The 16,265-nt window shown below is 34.6% G+C and overlaps 1 protein-coding gene across 5 annotated transcripts in view; it reads left to right on the top strand.

The window, feature by feature from the left end:
* CCDC171 (coiled-coil domain containing 171) overlaps positions 1-16,265 on the top strand; it is a 361,756-nt gene that overhangs the window by 192,498 nt on the left and 152,993 nt on the right. For all 5 annotated transcript variants that reach the window (XM_073806109.1, XM_073806110.1, XM_033858077.2 and 2 more), the window contains 3 exons: positions 9,764-9,990; positions 10,478-10,660; positions 13,635-13,820. In XM_073806109.1, coding sequence (XP_073662210.1) covers positions 9,764-9,990; positions 10,478-10,660; positions 13,635-13,820 — 596 coding nt within the window. The remainder of the gene's footprint in view (positions 1-9,763; positions 9,991-10,477; positions 10,661-13,634; positions 13,821-16,265) is intronic.

Genomic DNA, 16,265 nt, shown 5'->3' with positions numbered 1-16,265 from the left:
TTGCTTACCTAGTTTATCTCTAGTAATCTGTATCTGCTAATCGCAAACTCCTGACTTATCCCTCCCTCCCTTCCCCTTTGGTAACCATAAGTTTGTTTTCTATGTCTGTGAATCTGTTTCTATTTTGTAAATAAGTTCATCTGCATCATATTTTAGATTCTACATATAAGTGATATTGTATGGTATTTGTCTTTCTCTTTCTGACTTACTTCGCTTAGCATGATAACCTCTAGCTCCGTCCATGTTGCTGCAAATGGCATTATCTCATTCATTTTCACTTTTTTCTTTTTAGCTCCAGGAAAACTAGTACATGTATGGCAATAGCAAGTAGTAGCTTTTAATATATTAAATAGTAACTATTGCTTCTCCTGTTATCATTGTTCAAAAAAAATCAGTAAATTACTCTTTTGAAAAGTTAGGTGCTTATCTTTTTAGAGTAAGTTCTGAATTATACTATTAACTAATTAGGAGAGAAAGTTTTAAAATTGTCTAGGAGAGAAAATGAAACATGTTGGATATGCAGTAGAATATGGATTAAGAACCTGGATTCTAGATTTGAATCTGGGTTCCAGTGCTTACTATGTGTGTGACATTGGGAAAATCATTTCATCCTTCTTCATCCATCTGTAAAATTTGGCTAAGGGTGGTTCCTAGCTCATAGAGTTATTAGGAGTAAATGTAACTTTCTCAGCCAAGTCCCTTGTATATGTAATTGTCCAATAAATGTTGTGTTATCTCTTTTTTGTGCACTGACATTTCAGTGGAACCTGTATATTAGTTTATCCCTTTTTGTGAAACTGGAAGTTCAATAGTGGTAGCTTGAATTCATTGCTCAGAAAGTGAGGTGTTTGCTAAAGGTAGATGCCACTGCTGCCTTCTTAAACTTTGACGGTGTATTTACAGGCAGTGGGCAAAGACCCCAGTTTCCATGTTTCTCTGTAAATACTGGACAGGTGGCAACCTTCTTGCTTTCATTAAAGTGTTTGCCCACTTGAGATAAATGACCTCTTCCAGGTATCCAAATGGTGTGCCTGCAAGAGATCATTTACCTCAAACAGGGGAGAATGTTACTTCCACTGAAGGGCTGGGATATCAATCATTATAGGAGTGGACTAAGGAACCCTATAGATAGCTGAGCATTTTTATATGACTTGTTCAGACTGAATTTCTCGAGATAGAAACAATTGTGCTGATTTGCTTTGAAATATCTCTGAACAAATACAGGAGTAGATGGTTATGAGTAGAATGTTCATCCATTTTCTTACACATTTACGCATTTCAATTATAATTGAATTTTAATTATCTAGAGGATAGATGACTCAAATATACATGCTCCTGCTATTACTACTCACAGCTTTCTTTCATCGTATACTTTGAGTTAACTTTGTAGAGGTCATAGCAGCTCTTCCAGGTAAAACTCAGAAATCTAGGTTGTATTCGGCACAACACTGAGGTTTCATATTAGGAAGTTCAAAGCAGTAAGTAAAGATACTTGTATTAATAAGTAGTTATTAGTATATATTTGAAAGCTTAAAGGCTTTAGTGAATCCTAACAAAGAATAAAAGATGTGTTACTCCAAGTGTGGTTGTCGACCAGCAGCATCAGCATTAACTGTGGGGTGTTGGAAATGCACAGTCTCAGACTCCATTCCAGAGCTATTCAGCCAGAATCTGCATTTTAACAAGATGATTTATAACCACAGTAAAGTGTGAGAAGAAGTAATTTAGAGAATTTTGTTATACACATAATTTCACTCATATCTGAAATTGAAATAAGTACAATCTGACCGTGGATCATTTTTAGTACTTGAGCTATTAGTGTCTATTTTGAGCCACATTTAACTTACTGACTTTTATTTTGTGACTTTTAAAATTATTATTCTTGCATTTTCCCATATTTTTTCAAACATTTTATTCTGAGAATTTTCAAGCATATGGAAAATGTGAAAGAAGTTTTGTTTTCTAAATTAAAATTTATTTGCCTATCATTCTTAAGAACAATTTTTGAATGAATAATTTATCCTTGGAAGTGTTCATGACTGTGTAAAATTCCAGTGTCACAATTTTCATAGAATATATTTATTTGTTAAAATAATATACAAAATCAAAATTATTTTAAGAAACATATGAGGCTTTAACATATTTTGCAACTTATAAGCAGTTTGTAGAAAACTTTTAAGACCCTTTTCTTAGAAGATTTAGTTGAATATCCAGATACTGTCTAACAAAACGACACAATTATTTTTTAAGATTTTTGTAAAAGAAAAAATTTCCTCTCAGATCTATTCTAAAATAATACATGTATATTTAAAAATATTTTAAGCCTCCACCTTGTTCCAGAAAAAAAATTATGGCAGCTTACAGGTATTTGTAAAATATCACTGTAAGATAGCTCTTGTAATCTCCCTGAGAGTATGATTAATATTTGTGTCTACTTCTTTCAAGTTGTTTTGTGTGTATTTCAATATGACTGGGTCATTTTATGTACCATTTTTCATTGTTCTTTTTCTCGCACTTATTTTAAATGGCTATAATAATCGTACCATCTCATTGGCTATTGTAATGGTTTCAACGAGTTATTGCATGTTGGCAGTGCTTGGTTTGTCACATATCTTTGTAAAAGCAGCAGTATTGTTCCTCATTTCCTACTCTTTAGCTCGGTATACAAGACCTTTCTTGATCTGATTCTCAGTTTAGCTAAACTGAGCTGCATGTTGTTCCGCAGATATAAGATGCTTTCTTATTTCTCCAAACATACGGAGCAAACCATTAATACTTCTTTTGCTACTAAACCCTAAGAGGAATTTATTACATGGATTATCATATTGAAAATATTGAATAACATTCACAGTTTCTATCTTTTTTTTTTTTTTTTTTCCGATACGCGGGCCTCCCACCGCTGCGGCCTCTCCCGCCGTGGAGCACAGGCTCTGGACGCGCAGGCCCAGCAGCCATGCCCCACGGGCCCAGTCGCTCCGCGGCACGCGAGATCCCCCCGGACCGGGGCACGAACCCGCGCCCCCCGCATCGGCAAGCGGACCCCCAACCACTGCGCCAACAGGGAAGCCCCACAGTTTATATCTTTAAAGGCTACTTCATAGAAGATGCAGAAGTTTTTTTCTTGTTAGTGTTGCTTATGTTTTTCTTCAGTGAAAACTGAGAGCGTATTATGTTATGGTTCTCTGAGTAGAGTAGTCCAGGTATGCAGCTTTCTTATTATTTAAGTTGACGGAGAAGTAGAGGCTGAAGGATATAGTTTTATGATTGTGTAGTATATTCCTTAGATAAGGGATCTCTTAATCTGGGGTTCATAGAACCCTTCTCAAAATGGTCCATGGATAGAATTCAGAGGGGGAGCATCTGTAGACTTGGATGGAAAATAATTGTCTTGTTTCACTAACCATTAATGAACATTTCCTTCAATTATGAATGGTGATGACAGACCATGATAATATTAGCAGCATGGTGACTTATTTACTAATAGAAATTACAGATATTTTCAAGTTGTAATACAGTTGTTGCAGCTATCTTCAGATATTGTTTATGCTCATCTTTGATGATCAGTAATCATGAGGCTCATCACATACATGGTATGTAATCACAGTCTTCTATGTACAGATGGATGCTGGTGCAATGTAGCTGGCCATGTATCAGGACGATTGTACACCTAGTAGTTGTTCATCCATCCAGTTGAGCTTCTATATTCTTCATGTCTGTGTTGCTTTCCAGTATTCCCTAAGTACAAAATTCTGTGATTTCTTTGAAAGTGCAACCTGCAAGCACCTGGAAACACTTTAGAACTCTTTCAAAAGTGCTACTTAAGTTCCTTCTATCTTTATAGCATCAAATTTGAACCATAGATTCACAATCGTTTTTCTTTCTTACATAAACGTATTGAATAAGTTGACCTAGCCAAAGATGAACTCACTGACTTTTGAACAAAAAACTTTCCACAATTGGTTTTCTTTTTTTTTTAATTTTACTTTTTTTTTTTTTTTTTTTGCGGTACGGGAGCCTCTCACTGTTGTGGCCTCTCCTGTTGCGGAGTACAGGCTCTGGACGCGCAGGCTCAGCGGCCATGGCTCACGGGCCCAGCCGCTCCGCGGCATGTGGGATCTTCCCGGACCCGGGCACGAACCCGTGTCCCCTACATCGGCAGGTGGACTCTCAACCACTGCGCCACCAGGGAAGCGCCTAAATTTTACGTTTTTATTTAAGTATAGTTGATTTACAATGCTGTGTTATTTTCAAGTGTACAGCAAATTGATTCAGTTTTTTGTATATATATATATATATTCTTTTCCCTTATAGGTTATTACAAAATACTGAGTGTAGTTCCCTGTGCTATACAGTTGGTCCTTGTTGGTTGTCTATTTTATATATAGTAGTGTGTATATGTTAAGAATTTAAGAGTCTTGGAGTACTCTAGTATTTTTTGAGAGATGCCTACCTATACCTTGTAAAGTGAACTATAGGAACTTTAATTACATTTGCAGCAGTATATATTTGTGGATCAGGATTTTAATCACTTCTAAATATAAAAAAATAAAAATATTTGATGTCCAGCATGACATGTTTGATGCCTTCATAAAGATCACTTCATAGTTCAATATTCTTAGTTTGGCTAAGCAACAACTTTCACTATGCTATGTCTTTTTTTTTTTTTTTTTTTTTGCTGTACACGGGCCTCTCACAGTTGTGGCCTCTCCCGTTGCGGAGCACGGGCTCCGGACGCGCAGGCTCAGTGGCCATGGCTCACAGGCCCAGCCGCTCTGCAGCATGTGGGATCTTCCCAGACCGGGGCACGAACCCGTGTCCCCTGCATCGGCAGGTGGACTCTCAACTACTGCGCCACCAGGGAAGCCCTATGCTGTCTTTTAAAAAAATTTCAGTCTATATTTTAAATGTATTGTCTTATGCATAATATATTTATAATAAAACTTAAAATAGTTTGAAAACTGCATTTTAATAAAATTTGCTTCCTTTGTAACCCTACATATTTTGACTTAACATGTTTAAAAGTATTATGCTAAGAAGGGGATCCATAGGTTTTACTAGGCTATCGAGGGTATACACGGGACAAAAAATGAGCAAGAACCCCTGCTTTTTTTAAAAAAACCGGATACTATTTATTTATTTATTTATGTATTTATGGCTGTGTTGGTTCTTTGTTGCTGCATGCAGGCTTTTCTCTAGTTACAGTGAGCAGGGGCTACTCTTCCTTGTGGTGCGCGGGCTTCTCATTGTGGTGGCTTCTCTTGTTGCGGAGCATGGGCTCCAGGCACACGGGCTTCAGTAGTTGTGGCACGTGGGCTCTAGAGTGCAGGCTCAGTAGTTGTGGCGCATGGGCTTAGTTGCTCCACGGCATGTGGGATTTTCCCGGACCAGGGTTCGAATCCGTGTCCCCTGCATTGGCAGGTGGATTCTTAACCACTGCACCACCAGGGAAGTCCAAGAACCCCTGCTTTTGATAATCATTCCCCTAAATACCATTTGTCTAAGTCAAGATATGTTTTTGAGTAGTTCTATTATTGGGCATTTGTATCTATAGTATTATTTATAAATAACGCTGATAGAAACAGGAGCTACTGATTCTTAATCAGTGTTATAGATCTCCTCTCCACATTGCCTAACACAGTGCCTTCATGCATATGAGTTGCCCTATAGCTAGCTGTTTAATGAATGAATGAGGAAGACAGTATACAGTGCTTTTTAAAATAGTTTTGTTATTTCTGGAAAAGTGTTTATGCTTTTTTAAAATTATCTAGAGGATAATTAAATTTATGCTTGGTATAAAAACTTCACACAGTATAGAAACCTGCACAGAAGAAATAAAAATCACCCAAAAGGCCATCCCCAATCATTCTTAACACTTTAATGATTTCTACAAATCTCCCAGACATGTGTACCTACAGGTATACATACAAACACACCCAGTTTTATATGAGGGAGTCATACAATCATGCCTCATCATAATTTTTTTTCTACTCACTGGATACTAAATGTCTTTCCATGTCAATAAGGTAGGTGTACGTCATTAATTGTATTTGATCATATACTATTTCATTGTTTATATAGTTTACTCTGAAAATTCCCTGTTGATGGATATTGGCATTTTTTCATATTTTTTTTACTATTTTAATTAATATTATAAAAAACTATGCTGTAATTAACATGTTTGTACATAAAATCATTTTATACTTGTGCAATTATTTCCTTGGCTAAACTCCTCAGAAATGAGTTTGCGTATTTTACGTTTGGAAAGTATTGCCAGTCTGCCTTTTGTAAAAGTTGCTTTGCATTACACTCCTATGAACACTACTGAGAGTTCTGGCTTTCTCATAATGCCTTTGGTGCACGAAGTTTTAACCGTCTTTTTTATTTTTATCAATTTGAAAGGCAAAAGAAACTATATCATTCCTTATTTGTAATTTTGACTGGTTGCAAATCTTTTCATTTGTTCTACACCCATTCATATTCTTTTACACATTGTCTCATTATGTTCATATATGGGTGTGTGTTTGTTTCTTATAGAATTATAAGAACTTGTGTATCACACATATTAGCACTTTGCCATATAGTGTAAATAATTTTTCCAGTTTGTATTTTAATTTTGTTTGTGCATTTTTATATGATTAACATTATTAATCATTTACTTTATAGTTTTTCTTTTGGTGATTTATTTAGAAAGGCTAGCCTCACCGCAGGTGGTGTTGCTCATATTTTAGTCTAGTATTTTTGATTTTTACATTAAATCTTGGATTTTATCTGGAATTATTTTCAGAGAAGTAGTGAGGAAATTAATAATATTTATTTGTGTATGGATGACCAGCTAGCCCCAATACGTTTTAATTCCATCATCTGTCTTTTACCTAGTGAATTAAGATATGCCATTTAGTATATATTTATTATACGTACTTGGATCTATTTCCCGTCTCTCCAGTCAATTCCATTAGTCTTCCTGTCTCTTCTGGTATCAGTATCATACTGCCCTTTTCATGTGTATTTCTTGAAGTTTTAAAATATGGTAAGACATTCTCATTACTTTTTGAAAATAGTATTTTGGGCTTTTTTTCATAGTATTTTTAGTTTCATCTTTAGATAGAACACGGTTTTGAATCTTACCTTAATGATTGGCTCCCAAGTTTGAAAACTGATTCATATTTTCAAATTACAGCTCTTTGAAGCCACAGGCATTTTTTTGCTCAGAAGAGTGCTCAAAGATTGTGATGTGTTGGGGTCACTTGAAAGGAGTTATACATGAAAGGTATAATAGTGAAAGATGCTCCTGGAAAAGTATGCAGGGATCAGATCATGTAGGACCTTATGAGCCATGTTTAAGGAGTTTGAAATTTATTCCCAGATCTGAAGAGACTCACTGAAGCTTAAACAGGGGTTGTGACAAGATCCTATTTGTGTTTTAGAAGTCATTTTTTCTACGGTGGAGGATGGATTGAAGAGGGGAAATGACTGGAGAAGAGTAGGGAGACCCTTGTAAGAACATAGGTGAGACAATGCCATGATCACAGAAAAAATTGAATAGATGGTAGAAATGTGATGTGATTGGATGTGAGGGAGATGGCAAGAAAGATGGAGGTGTCAAGGATGAGAAAATGTTCCCAACTGTCTAGAACTGAGTCGAATTTTAATGCAGTTAACATTACTCGTGATTAACATTTCTAACATTATTATTACCATTAGACATTATTATTATATTCATGACTCACATTATTATTAAATTAAATAATGACATATTTACATACATATTAATTAAATAATTACTCACTATTCCCTTTTTTTCGTTAAAGGCATGTTTCTCAATCTGAGTGTGAGGATTCCATTTTAATAAGAAATCACATTGTAGACTGCTCATCCCACACGATAGTTGTATTTTTAGCAGCAGTTGACTTCTGCAATGTTTCGAAGGACTTTTAATTTTATTACTAACAACATCATAAGCATATATTATTCATGCTACACATTTTTTTAGGGCTAAGTAGAGGTCAAATGGCAATACTGCAGTTGAAAGTGGTGGAACTCTTATAATAACTTTTCAACCTCCCCTCCCCCCTGCCTCAAGATCTGTAATTCACAGGTTTAGAACTACTGGTCGAAACAATTCTCTGTGAATTTGTTTTGAAGATTTTAACCTTAGATGTGCACTATTGCCCCTTCTATTGGAAAAGGTAGTTGCAGACCATAGAGTCCTCTTCTTTCTTGAAAGATATGCTATTAGATAGGGGAAAAGTGATTAACAAATGTATTTAGCATAAACAAGAATTTGTTAAATGTAACAAGTCAAACATTTTAACTAGTCTAGACAAGTTTAGACATGAGGAATTTTAGTGACATTTTTTCTCTTCTGTATCATTATACAAATAATTCTACAACTATGTCACTAGAGGATTTTTTTATTCATTTATTTAATATTGAATTAATTGTACTCTATACTGTATAATGTGAAGTATATCGTAAAAATACTTCTTATTCATCAAAGCATAAAATTATGCTTTGTGCTCTTTCTGTAATTCATTGAGAGTAGCAGTCAGTAACTTAGAGTGTATGCCTCTTTCCCACTTGTTAAAAATTCAAAGGAATGCCTCATGGAATTATACTGCCACTTAATTTCACCTCTCAGAGTGGTTAGTGTCTACACAACACATTGCTGTGATATAGTAAAAAACCACTATTCATTAAAATTTGATTATAGTTGACTTTTGCTTCTAAAGGCTCTTTATCTGTGAAAACTTCATTATTTTTGTATTCCTGAAAATTTTCTAGAACAATGAGCTTTTATCTAGCTTACGTGAGATGGTTTTTTCTGACATAGAAAACCACTGATGGTTTATTGGCGTTGACCTTCTCAGTCAGTGCTGCTCTTCAGTGTCGAACCATGTGTTCTTAGAATTGTGGAACATTTTTCTCTTGCATAAAACTGGCCAAATATGCTTTTTGTGCTTATGATATAAAGACAAGATTTAAGCTAACTCCCAACAGCAGAGGTTCTTGAAATGTAGAATGGTATACTACAGAATTTAAAGAGTCTCTCCGTGTTCATCATTTTACGTGGATAGTATCGTAACACAAGTAATGACAGATTAAGACATGCCTAGCAGAGGAAAAACTAAATTACATGACTTTTATTAAGGCATAAATAAACCTATTAACCATTATTTGGAATACCAATTAGTAGAAAGAACACTGACAATTTTATTTATCAACATTAAATACAGTTATTAATTACAGACCTGATGAATCTAGCAGTAAGCAGGCCATGTTGGATATGCTGGGACCTTAAGTCCATTATATGAGAGGAATGATTACCAAAATCCTACGGGGAAATGAGTAATTGTAGTTGTAAAATGTTAATTGCCTTGGAATAAGGCAAGTTATATTTTCTTGTCTGAGAATATAAATAGTGTGACATTAAAGTAATAAGCTTCAGTAGTTGTAAATAGAAAATGAATTTGTTAGGTTTTAAAACAAAGAAAGGAGTGATGATGATTTTTTAGTGTCATAGTGTTCAGTATGAATGACATACTGTAAATACATGCAGATTTTCTTTAGATACATTATTTAGTAGGTGGGCTATTTCTTACATAGTGAAAGTTGATATAGGCGGGGACTTCTTGAATGGTTTACTACAGGTGGATGGGAATGATATAACTGAGAAAATATTTTCATTGTGTTGTGACTGGCAGTGTTGTGAAATGAACAAGAGACAATTCTTATTTTTCTGTGCTTTTTTTCTTTTTCTTTGAAGATCCAAATTCCAGAATTTGTGGACATTTGCTTATAGGAGCAGCCAAGAGTTCTTTTGCAAAACTCATGGATAAAATTAATCTGGCAATGGACAGTATACCTTTGCACAGGAGCAGGAGTATTAGATATGTGGAAAAAGATTCCCTGGTTCAGAGGCTGGCCCGTGGACTTCATAAAGTAAACACGCTGGCCCTGAAATACGGTCTATGTGGCCACATGCCCATTTTGGTATGTATGCAATTTCATAGGGATTTTAGGACTTGTAAATTTAATTCCGAATCACATTTATTTGTAGTTTATATTAGTTGTACACGAGTGTATGTAGATTTCTTTTAGATTTCATGTAATAGTTTAATATGATAAATAAAAGAACTTCCAAATAAGTGTCCGTAATATGAAAATACAAAAGTTCTGGCACGAGTTCTGAATTAACTGTTCTGTACGAGTATACTGCAACAGAATTGTGTGAGACATAAACAATTATCTTTTCTGTTTTGTAGCCATCTAGATTATTTCTTTTCTTCATTTTTCATTTCATATAAGGCAAATTATTGGTCACATAAAAAAATAAAGCCTTCACTTTAAGTTTTAGTAAGAGCTGGTATTGTTTTCTGTATAACCTAAGTTACATTTAATTTGGTAAAATGACCATTGCTATGGACTTACTAGTAAATCTGAAGTGACTTTTTGTAAAATTGCTCTTATTTGACAATAGAAAAGCACAGCATCATTACAGAAGCAAATATTTGGATTTACACAAAGACTGCACACAGCAGAAGTGGAGCGCCGCTCACTACGCTTAGAGGTCACAGAACTGAAACGAAATGTGAATGAACTGAAGAAGGAGCTTGACAAAACCCAGGGTCTTCAGATGCAGTTAAATGAAGTTAAGCAGTCAGTAAGTATATATGATTTAAAAACTATGGCTTTGGTGAGCTCTCCTCTGATATAAAATATGTATGATATACATATGTATATAAAATATCACAGGGCAAATATATATGTTTGTTTTCCTTAACTTTTTATTATGTTTCCTTTTTCAAATAATCAAATCCCATTAATAGAATTTCTTTTTCTTTAGAAAAATTCCCTTCTAAAATTCCCCAACAGTAATGTATTATACATTTCAAATTTGCTAAGAGACTAGAACTTAAATGTTCTCACCACAAAAAAGAAGTAATAATTATGTGACTTAATAGAGCTAGCTAGGGCTGCAGTGGTAACTGTTTTGCAAGTTAGAAGTGTATCAAATGAATACATTGTACATCTTAAACTTAAGCAGTGTTGTGTGTCAATTAAATAAAAAGCACAGCATCATTAAAATCATCTCAAAAAACATTGAAAAACAAGATTTATTCCAGATGCTTAAAGGAGTACTGATTGTGTCAGCAGAGCTTATAGCCCTGTTAAAATGTATACTGTGACTGAAAGTATAGAAAATGATTAAGCTGTAGTTAGGATGGTTAACTGCTATGGCAAATAAACTTTGGTTGAGTAACTGGCTCGCAGCAAGAGCAAAGAACGTGTTCCAAGAAATGTTTAGTGTGAATTTCTTCCACTGAAGTGTAGAAATAAAAATAGGATTAATTGAAATAATAATTGAAGGAATGATGTATGTAATTTTTATATTTGACATCCAATTATGTAGTATAAAGTTATAAAGTGATGATTTCTAACATTTAATGATCATATTGAACATGTATCAGGCACTGCCCCTAAGCACTTTAAGGTGTTGATTCATTTAGTCCTCTCATATCAATAATAATTCAATAATATTATTATCCATTGTTTGTTTTTTTTTTAACAGATGAGGAAATGTAGGGCACAGAACAGCTAAGTAACTTGCTGAAAGTCACACAGTTAGTATGTGGAAATGACAGGATTTGAACCTCGGTATTCTGACTCCAAAACGCAAACTTTTAACCACTTCACTAAAGTGGTTAATGTTCATATCCAGCTATGTTAATAAAGGATCATTTTACTAAAAACAGAATAGATGGGAAAATGATGCTGTTTTCCTCTTTAAAAATCAGGGAGTGTGCCTGCAACCATCATCTTTCATTTATTTCAGGCAAAGTATACAGGAGGCAAACAAAATAGCTTCTTATAGTTCATCTAAAATGGTAACATAAAGGGACACATCGTGCCCACCAAAAGTGATTTAGTACCTGCACTGTTTTGGAATATCATGTTCATCTACTGACAGGTGTTCTTTAATAGCTAACTCCCATGATCATCTACTGACAGTTGTACTTTAATAGCTAACTCCCATGATCTTTTTATTGTTTTTGGTTTATTAGCTCCCTACAACTGCTTTCACACACTATCTGTTTCTTGTTCTGCATTGCTGTACTTGTTTGACCCTATTTAGTCACAGAAGAGTGAACAGAATTGTGCCAGTCTCTGGGAGGGATATATGGACAAGAGAAAGGCTAACATTAGCTAAGTTTTTAGGTAAAGGAGAAATTTTGGAAGAGTGGGAAGAAGTCCTGCAAAATGATGGGGATCTTCATTTATGGAGGCCAAGTAGATTGCAAAGAACAGAATGTTCTGATGGCAAGGAGTGGTAATTTAAAACAGAATAACAAGTAAAAGGTAGAAGAAGTACAAAAATACTTGTTCACAAGACCCAGAGAAGTGCTGTGCCATTAGCGAATAGAGGGATGTTAAAAAGTTGACACCTCAAATTCTTTTCAACAATGGGAAAGTTATCAGTCTTAAATAGATTTATATACACTTAGTGTGATTAAGAGACCTGCATGGTTTCCTTTAGTTTTCCACATATATTTCTCAGGTTACTTACCATTTGTGAAACATTTCTGTTCTTTGTACCTCAAGATCAAGGTGTCTCTTGCCATTCGTTGTAACTAATTTTTGTTTGTTTAAGAGTTTTGCACAGGAGATAATACAAGTATGTCCTGTACTGGATTCCATACCCCTTAAGAGATGGCCCCTCTCTAGAACTGTCAGTTATTCCAGAGCAGATGCAGTCATGATATTGTAAAAGTTGTGCAGAGTTTTATTGGCAGGTATTTATATATGAATAGATATTCTTTTATTCAGCAAATACCTACTGAGAAGCTACTGAATGCCAGGCACTCCTCTGTGTGATGGGTGAGCAAGCTGAAGGAGGTCTCTGCCCTGTGGAGCTCACATCCTTAAATGTGTGGTTGGTGGAAGGGTGCGGACAGGCAGTAAAAAAGTGAACAACTATCTAAGGTGAATTTAGATAATGATAATGGCTGTGAAGAAAATACAAGAAGATGGCAATAGCGTGAGTGGTGGTGGGAGTGAGAGAGGTATGGTGTGGTAAGGACTCTCCAAGGAGAGGGTAGTTTGACCAGGGAAACCTGAATGGTAACATACACTGAACACAGACTTTCAGGTAATCCTTTAAAAGCATTTAAACTTGTTAAAAGCTTTAATTCCCACATCGTTATCTTTATAAAAAGTGTTCATGTATCAATATTTAAACCGAGCGTTATGGATTTACTTAGAATATGAATATTTCCTGAGATTTTACTTGACTAAAAATTATAACTTTGGGAGTATAGCTGTTGTGCTTTAAAAATCGGAGTGATGTGGGACTTCCCTGGTGGTCCAGTGGTTAAGCCTCCACGCTTCTACTACAGGGGGCATGGGTTCGATCCTTGGTTGGGGAACTGCATGGCACGGCCAAAAAAAAAAAAAAAAAAATCAGAGTGATGTTTTTTATCTTGACTTAGGAAATTAAGAAAAATGAATTGTACTTTTGTCATCTATCAGATATTTAGAAATGCTTGTATTCTCTTTATGTTAGCAAATAGAGTTCTGAAGATTAAATGATACAACAATACAGTTAGCTTATAATTGAAATTTTTTTCTTTGTTCAGAAATTGATCACCCATGAGAAGTTTGCAAGTGCATGTGAAGAATTGAATAATGCATTACTACGGGAACAGCAGGCTCAAATGCTATTGAATGAGCAGGCACAGCAACTACAGGAGTTGAATTATAGGCTTGAATTACATTCCAGTGAGGAAGCTGACAAAAACCAAACTCTTGGAGAAGCTGTTAAGGTAGGAAAACATCCCTTGCATAAGGGTTTATTTCTTCCAGGTTTGGGTCTTTGAGGGAATCATGTACATCTCTTGAACAGGGAAGAAATCCCAAGATATGAAATTTTATTCTGTAAGAACTTATAAGAATGGGACTTCCCTGGTGGCGCAGTGGTTAAGAATCAACCTGCCAATGCAGGGGACATACCTAATACAGTAAACAACTCCGAGGTGGTATATAATTTATTATAAAAATAATACATATTTATTCAATACTAATACAAATGCTTAAAATAAAAGTCAAAATTTGTCGACAGCTTACTGTTTGCCAAGCACTGTGCTAAATACTTTCTAAATACTTATATAATCCTCACACAAACTCTATGGGATTATTCTCATTTCATAGAAGAGAAAACTGAGATACAGAGAGGCACATAACTTGCACAACCATTAGTAAGTTACAAATCTAGGGAATCAGATTTTATATCTGCCTTCCTAATCACGACATTAACTATATTACTGATGGACAGCATACATAGGCCAAGCTCTGTGCTGCGGTCTCTACGTGAATTGTTTTGTTTCATTCTTAAACTACCGCTATGAAATTGGTACTATTATTGTTCTCACTCCTTTCGATGAAATTGAGAGAGTTCAGTGGACTTGCTCAGGGTCTCCTCACCTGTAAATGTTGAAACCGGGATTTAGTTTTTTAAAAAATATATTAAAAATCATTAACCGAAGTTCTTAGGTTAATTAGGTAGATTTAGATTTATTTCAGTTTCCTTTTCTTTATTATTTTTTTCTTTTTTGCCCTTATAAGTAATTCTAAGATAAGCAGCCCTGTAGCTAAATCTTTATACACATATTGCAATTAGTTCCTCAGGATTAATTCCTAGGTAAAGAATTACTAGGTCTATAGCCACATATGTTTTAAAGTGTAAATATTATCAACTGGCCTACAGCAGATTTTTACATTCTCTCCTAAAATGCATGAGAATTTCACTTTTTACCCAAGCTGGCTATTACTATTAAAAATTTTTTTGGCCAATTTGATCAATATATCATTGTTACTTGAATTTTATTTCTTTGATTGCTAGTCAGGTTGATCATTTTTATAATTATATTGGTCACTAGACAACATTTTTATGCTTCATGTCCCATTAATAGGTAAAGTAATTAGCCATACTTTGAAAAAGCATTTAACTCATATTAGAGTCTTTTCTTTTTGAAATAGCTTGTAGTTGAGTTTAGGTATAGTATCTATCAGCAGATAAAAAAGCTGTTCATATTAATTTCTTTAAAATGTCAGTAGCTTAAATATTGTTGTCGGGAGTGGAGAATTGTTTAATTACTATCTCTTAGTTAGAACTAGCAGGTAATTGTTTAATTACTATCTCTTAGTTAGAACTAGCTGGTAATGTGAAAACGCTCTCTTGTGGGCGGCAGCGTGGTTCAGTGGAAAAAGCACTGGCCTTGGAACAAGTATTTTCAAATTCAAATCCCAGTACTGTCACTTGGGCAAATAACCTTTCTGAGCCTCAGTTTCCTCTTCTGCAAAATTAGGCATCATAATACTTAAAGCTACAGAATTTTTATGAGAATTAATTAAGATACTGTTTGAAAAGTAAGTATATGCTTGATGAATATTCTTTTGTGCTTTTCAATAATACTTAAACAAATAGTTTTTTTGTGTGTCCTGTGTATAACTTCTTTTAAAAATAAACTGTATTGCTGCTGCTTCTGTATAAAAATAAAATAAGATCAGGAATAGAATATATGGAAAATACAAAAGAGAAAACAAGTTATTCATAACTTATCTAACAACACCACTGTTTACATTTTGGGGTTTTGGTCTCAGTTCAGTAGTGTCTAAGTAGAAACTAAGATGAAATTTTCTCTGGAAGGAAGCTTGCCTAATTACGTTTCTTCAAGAGCTTCTGCAAGCTAAACTGAACCAAGTAACCGGCCTGTGAATAAAGAGATACATTAATCTTATACTTAGCCACATTGCTAAACTTCTTTGTAAATTCTAATAATACTTTATCTGTACTTTCTAGGGTTTTCTATGTAGACCATCATATTATTTCTTCTGTAGTACTAGTTTTGTTTCTCCTTTCCAAATCTTAATCCTTTAATTTACTTTCCCTTCCTTATTGTAATGGCTAGGATACAATGCTGAAGAGAAGTAGAGACAACAGCCATCCTTATCTTGTTCTCAATCTTAACAAGAATTTTTCTAACATTTCTCCATTAAGAAGGAAGTTTGGTATAGGTTGCTATAAATTGCTATAAGTTGATAATCCTTATCGGGTTAAGGGAGTTATCTTCCTAGATTATGCACAATTTAAAAAAATCATAAATGGATGTTGGATATTATCAGTACATTTTTATGCATCTACTGAGATAATCATATGATTTTTCTCTCTTATTCTGTTAGCAAGTTGAAATATATCAGGAATTGGCAAA

This window comes from Tursiops truncatus, chromosome 6 (genome assembly GCF_011762595.2).
Source record: "Tursiops truncatus isolate mTurTru1 chromosome 6, mTurTru1.mat.Y, whole genome shotgun sequence".
NCBI lineage: Eukaryota > Metazoa > Chordata > Mammalia > Artiodactyla > Delphinidae > Tursiops > Tursiops truncatus.
The sequence above is the reverse complement of the archived record's forward strand: the minus strand, read 5'-3'. Positions and strand labels throughout refer to the sequence as shown.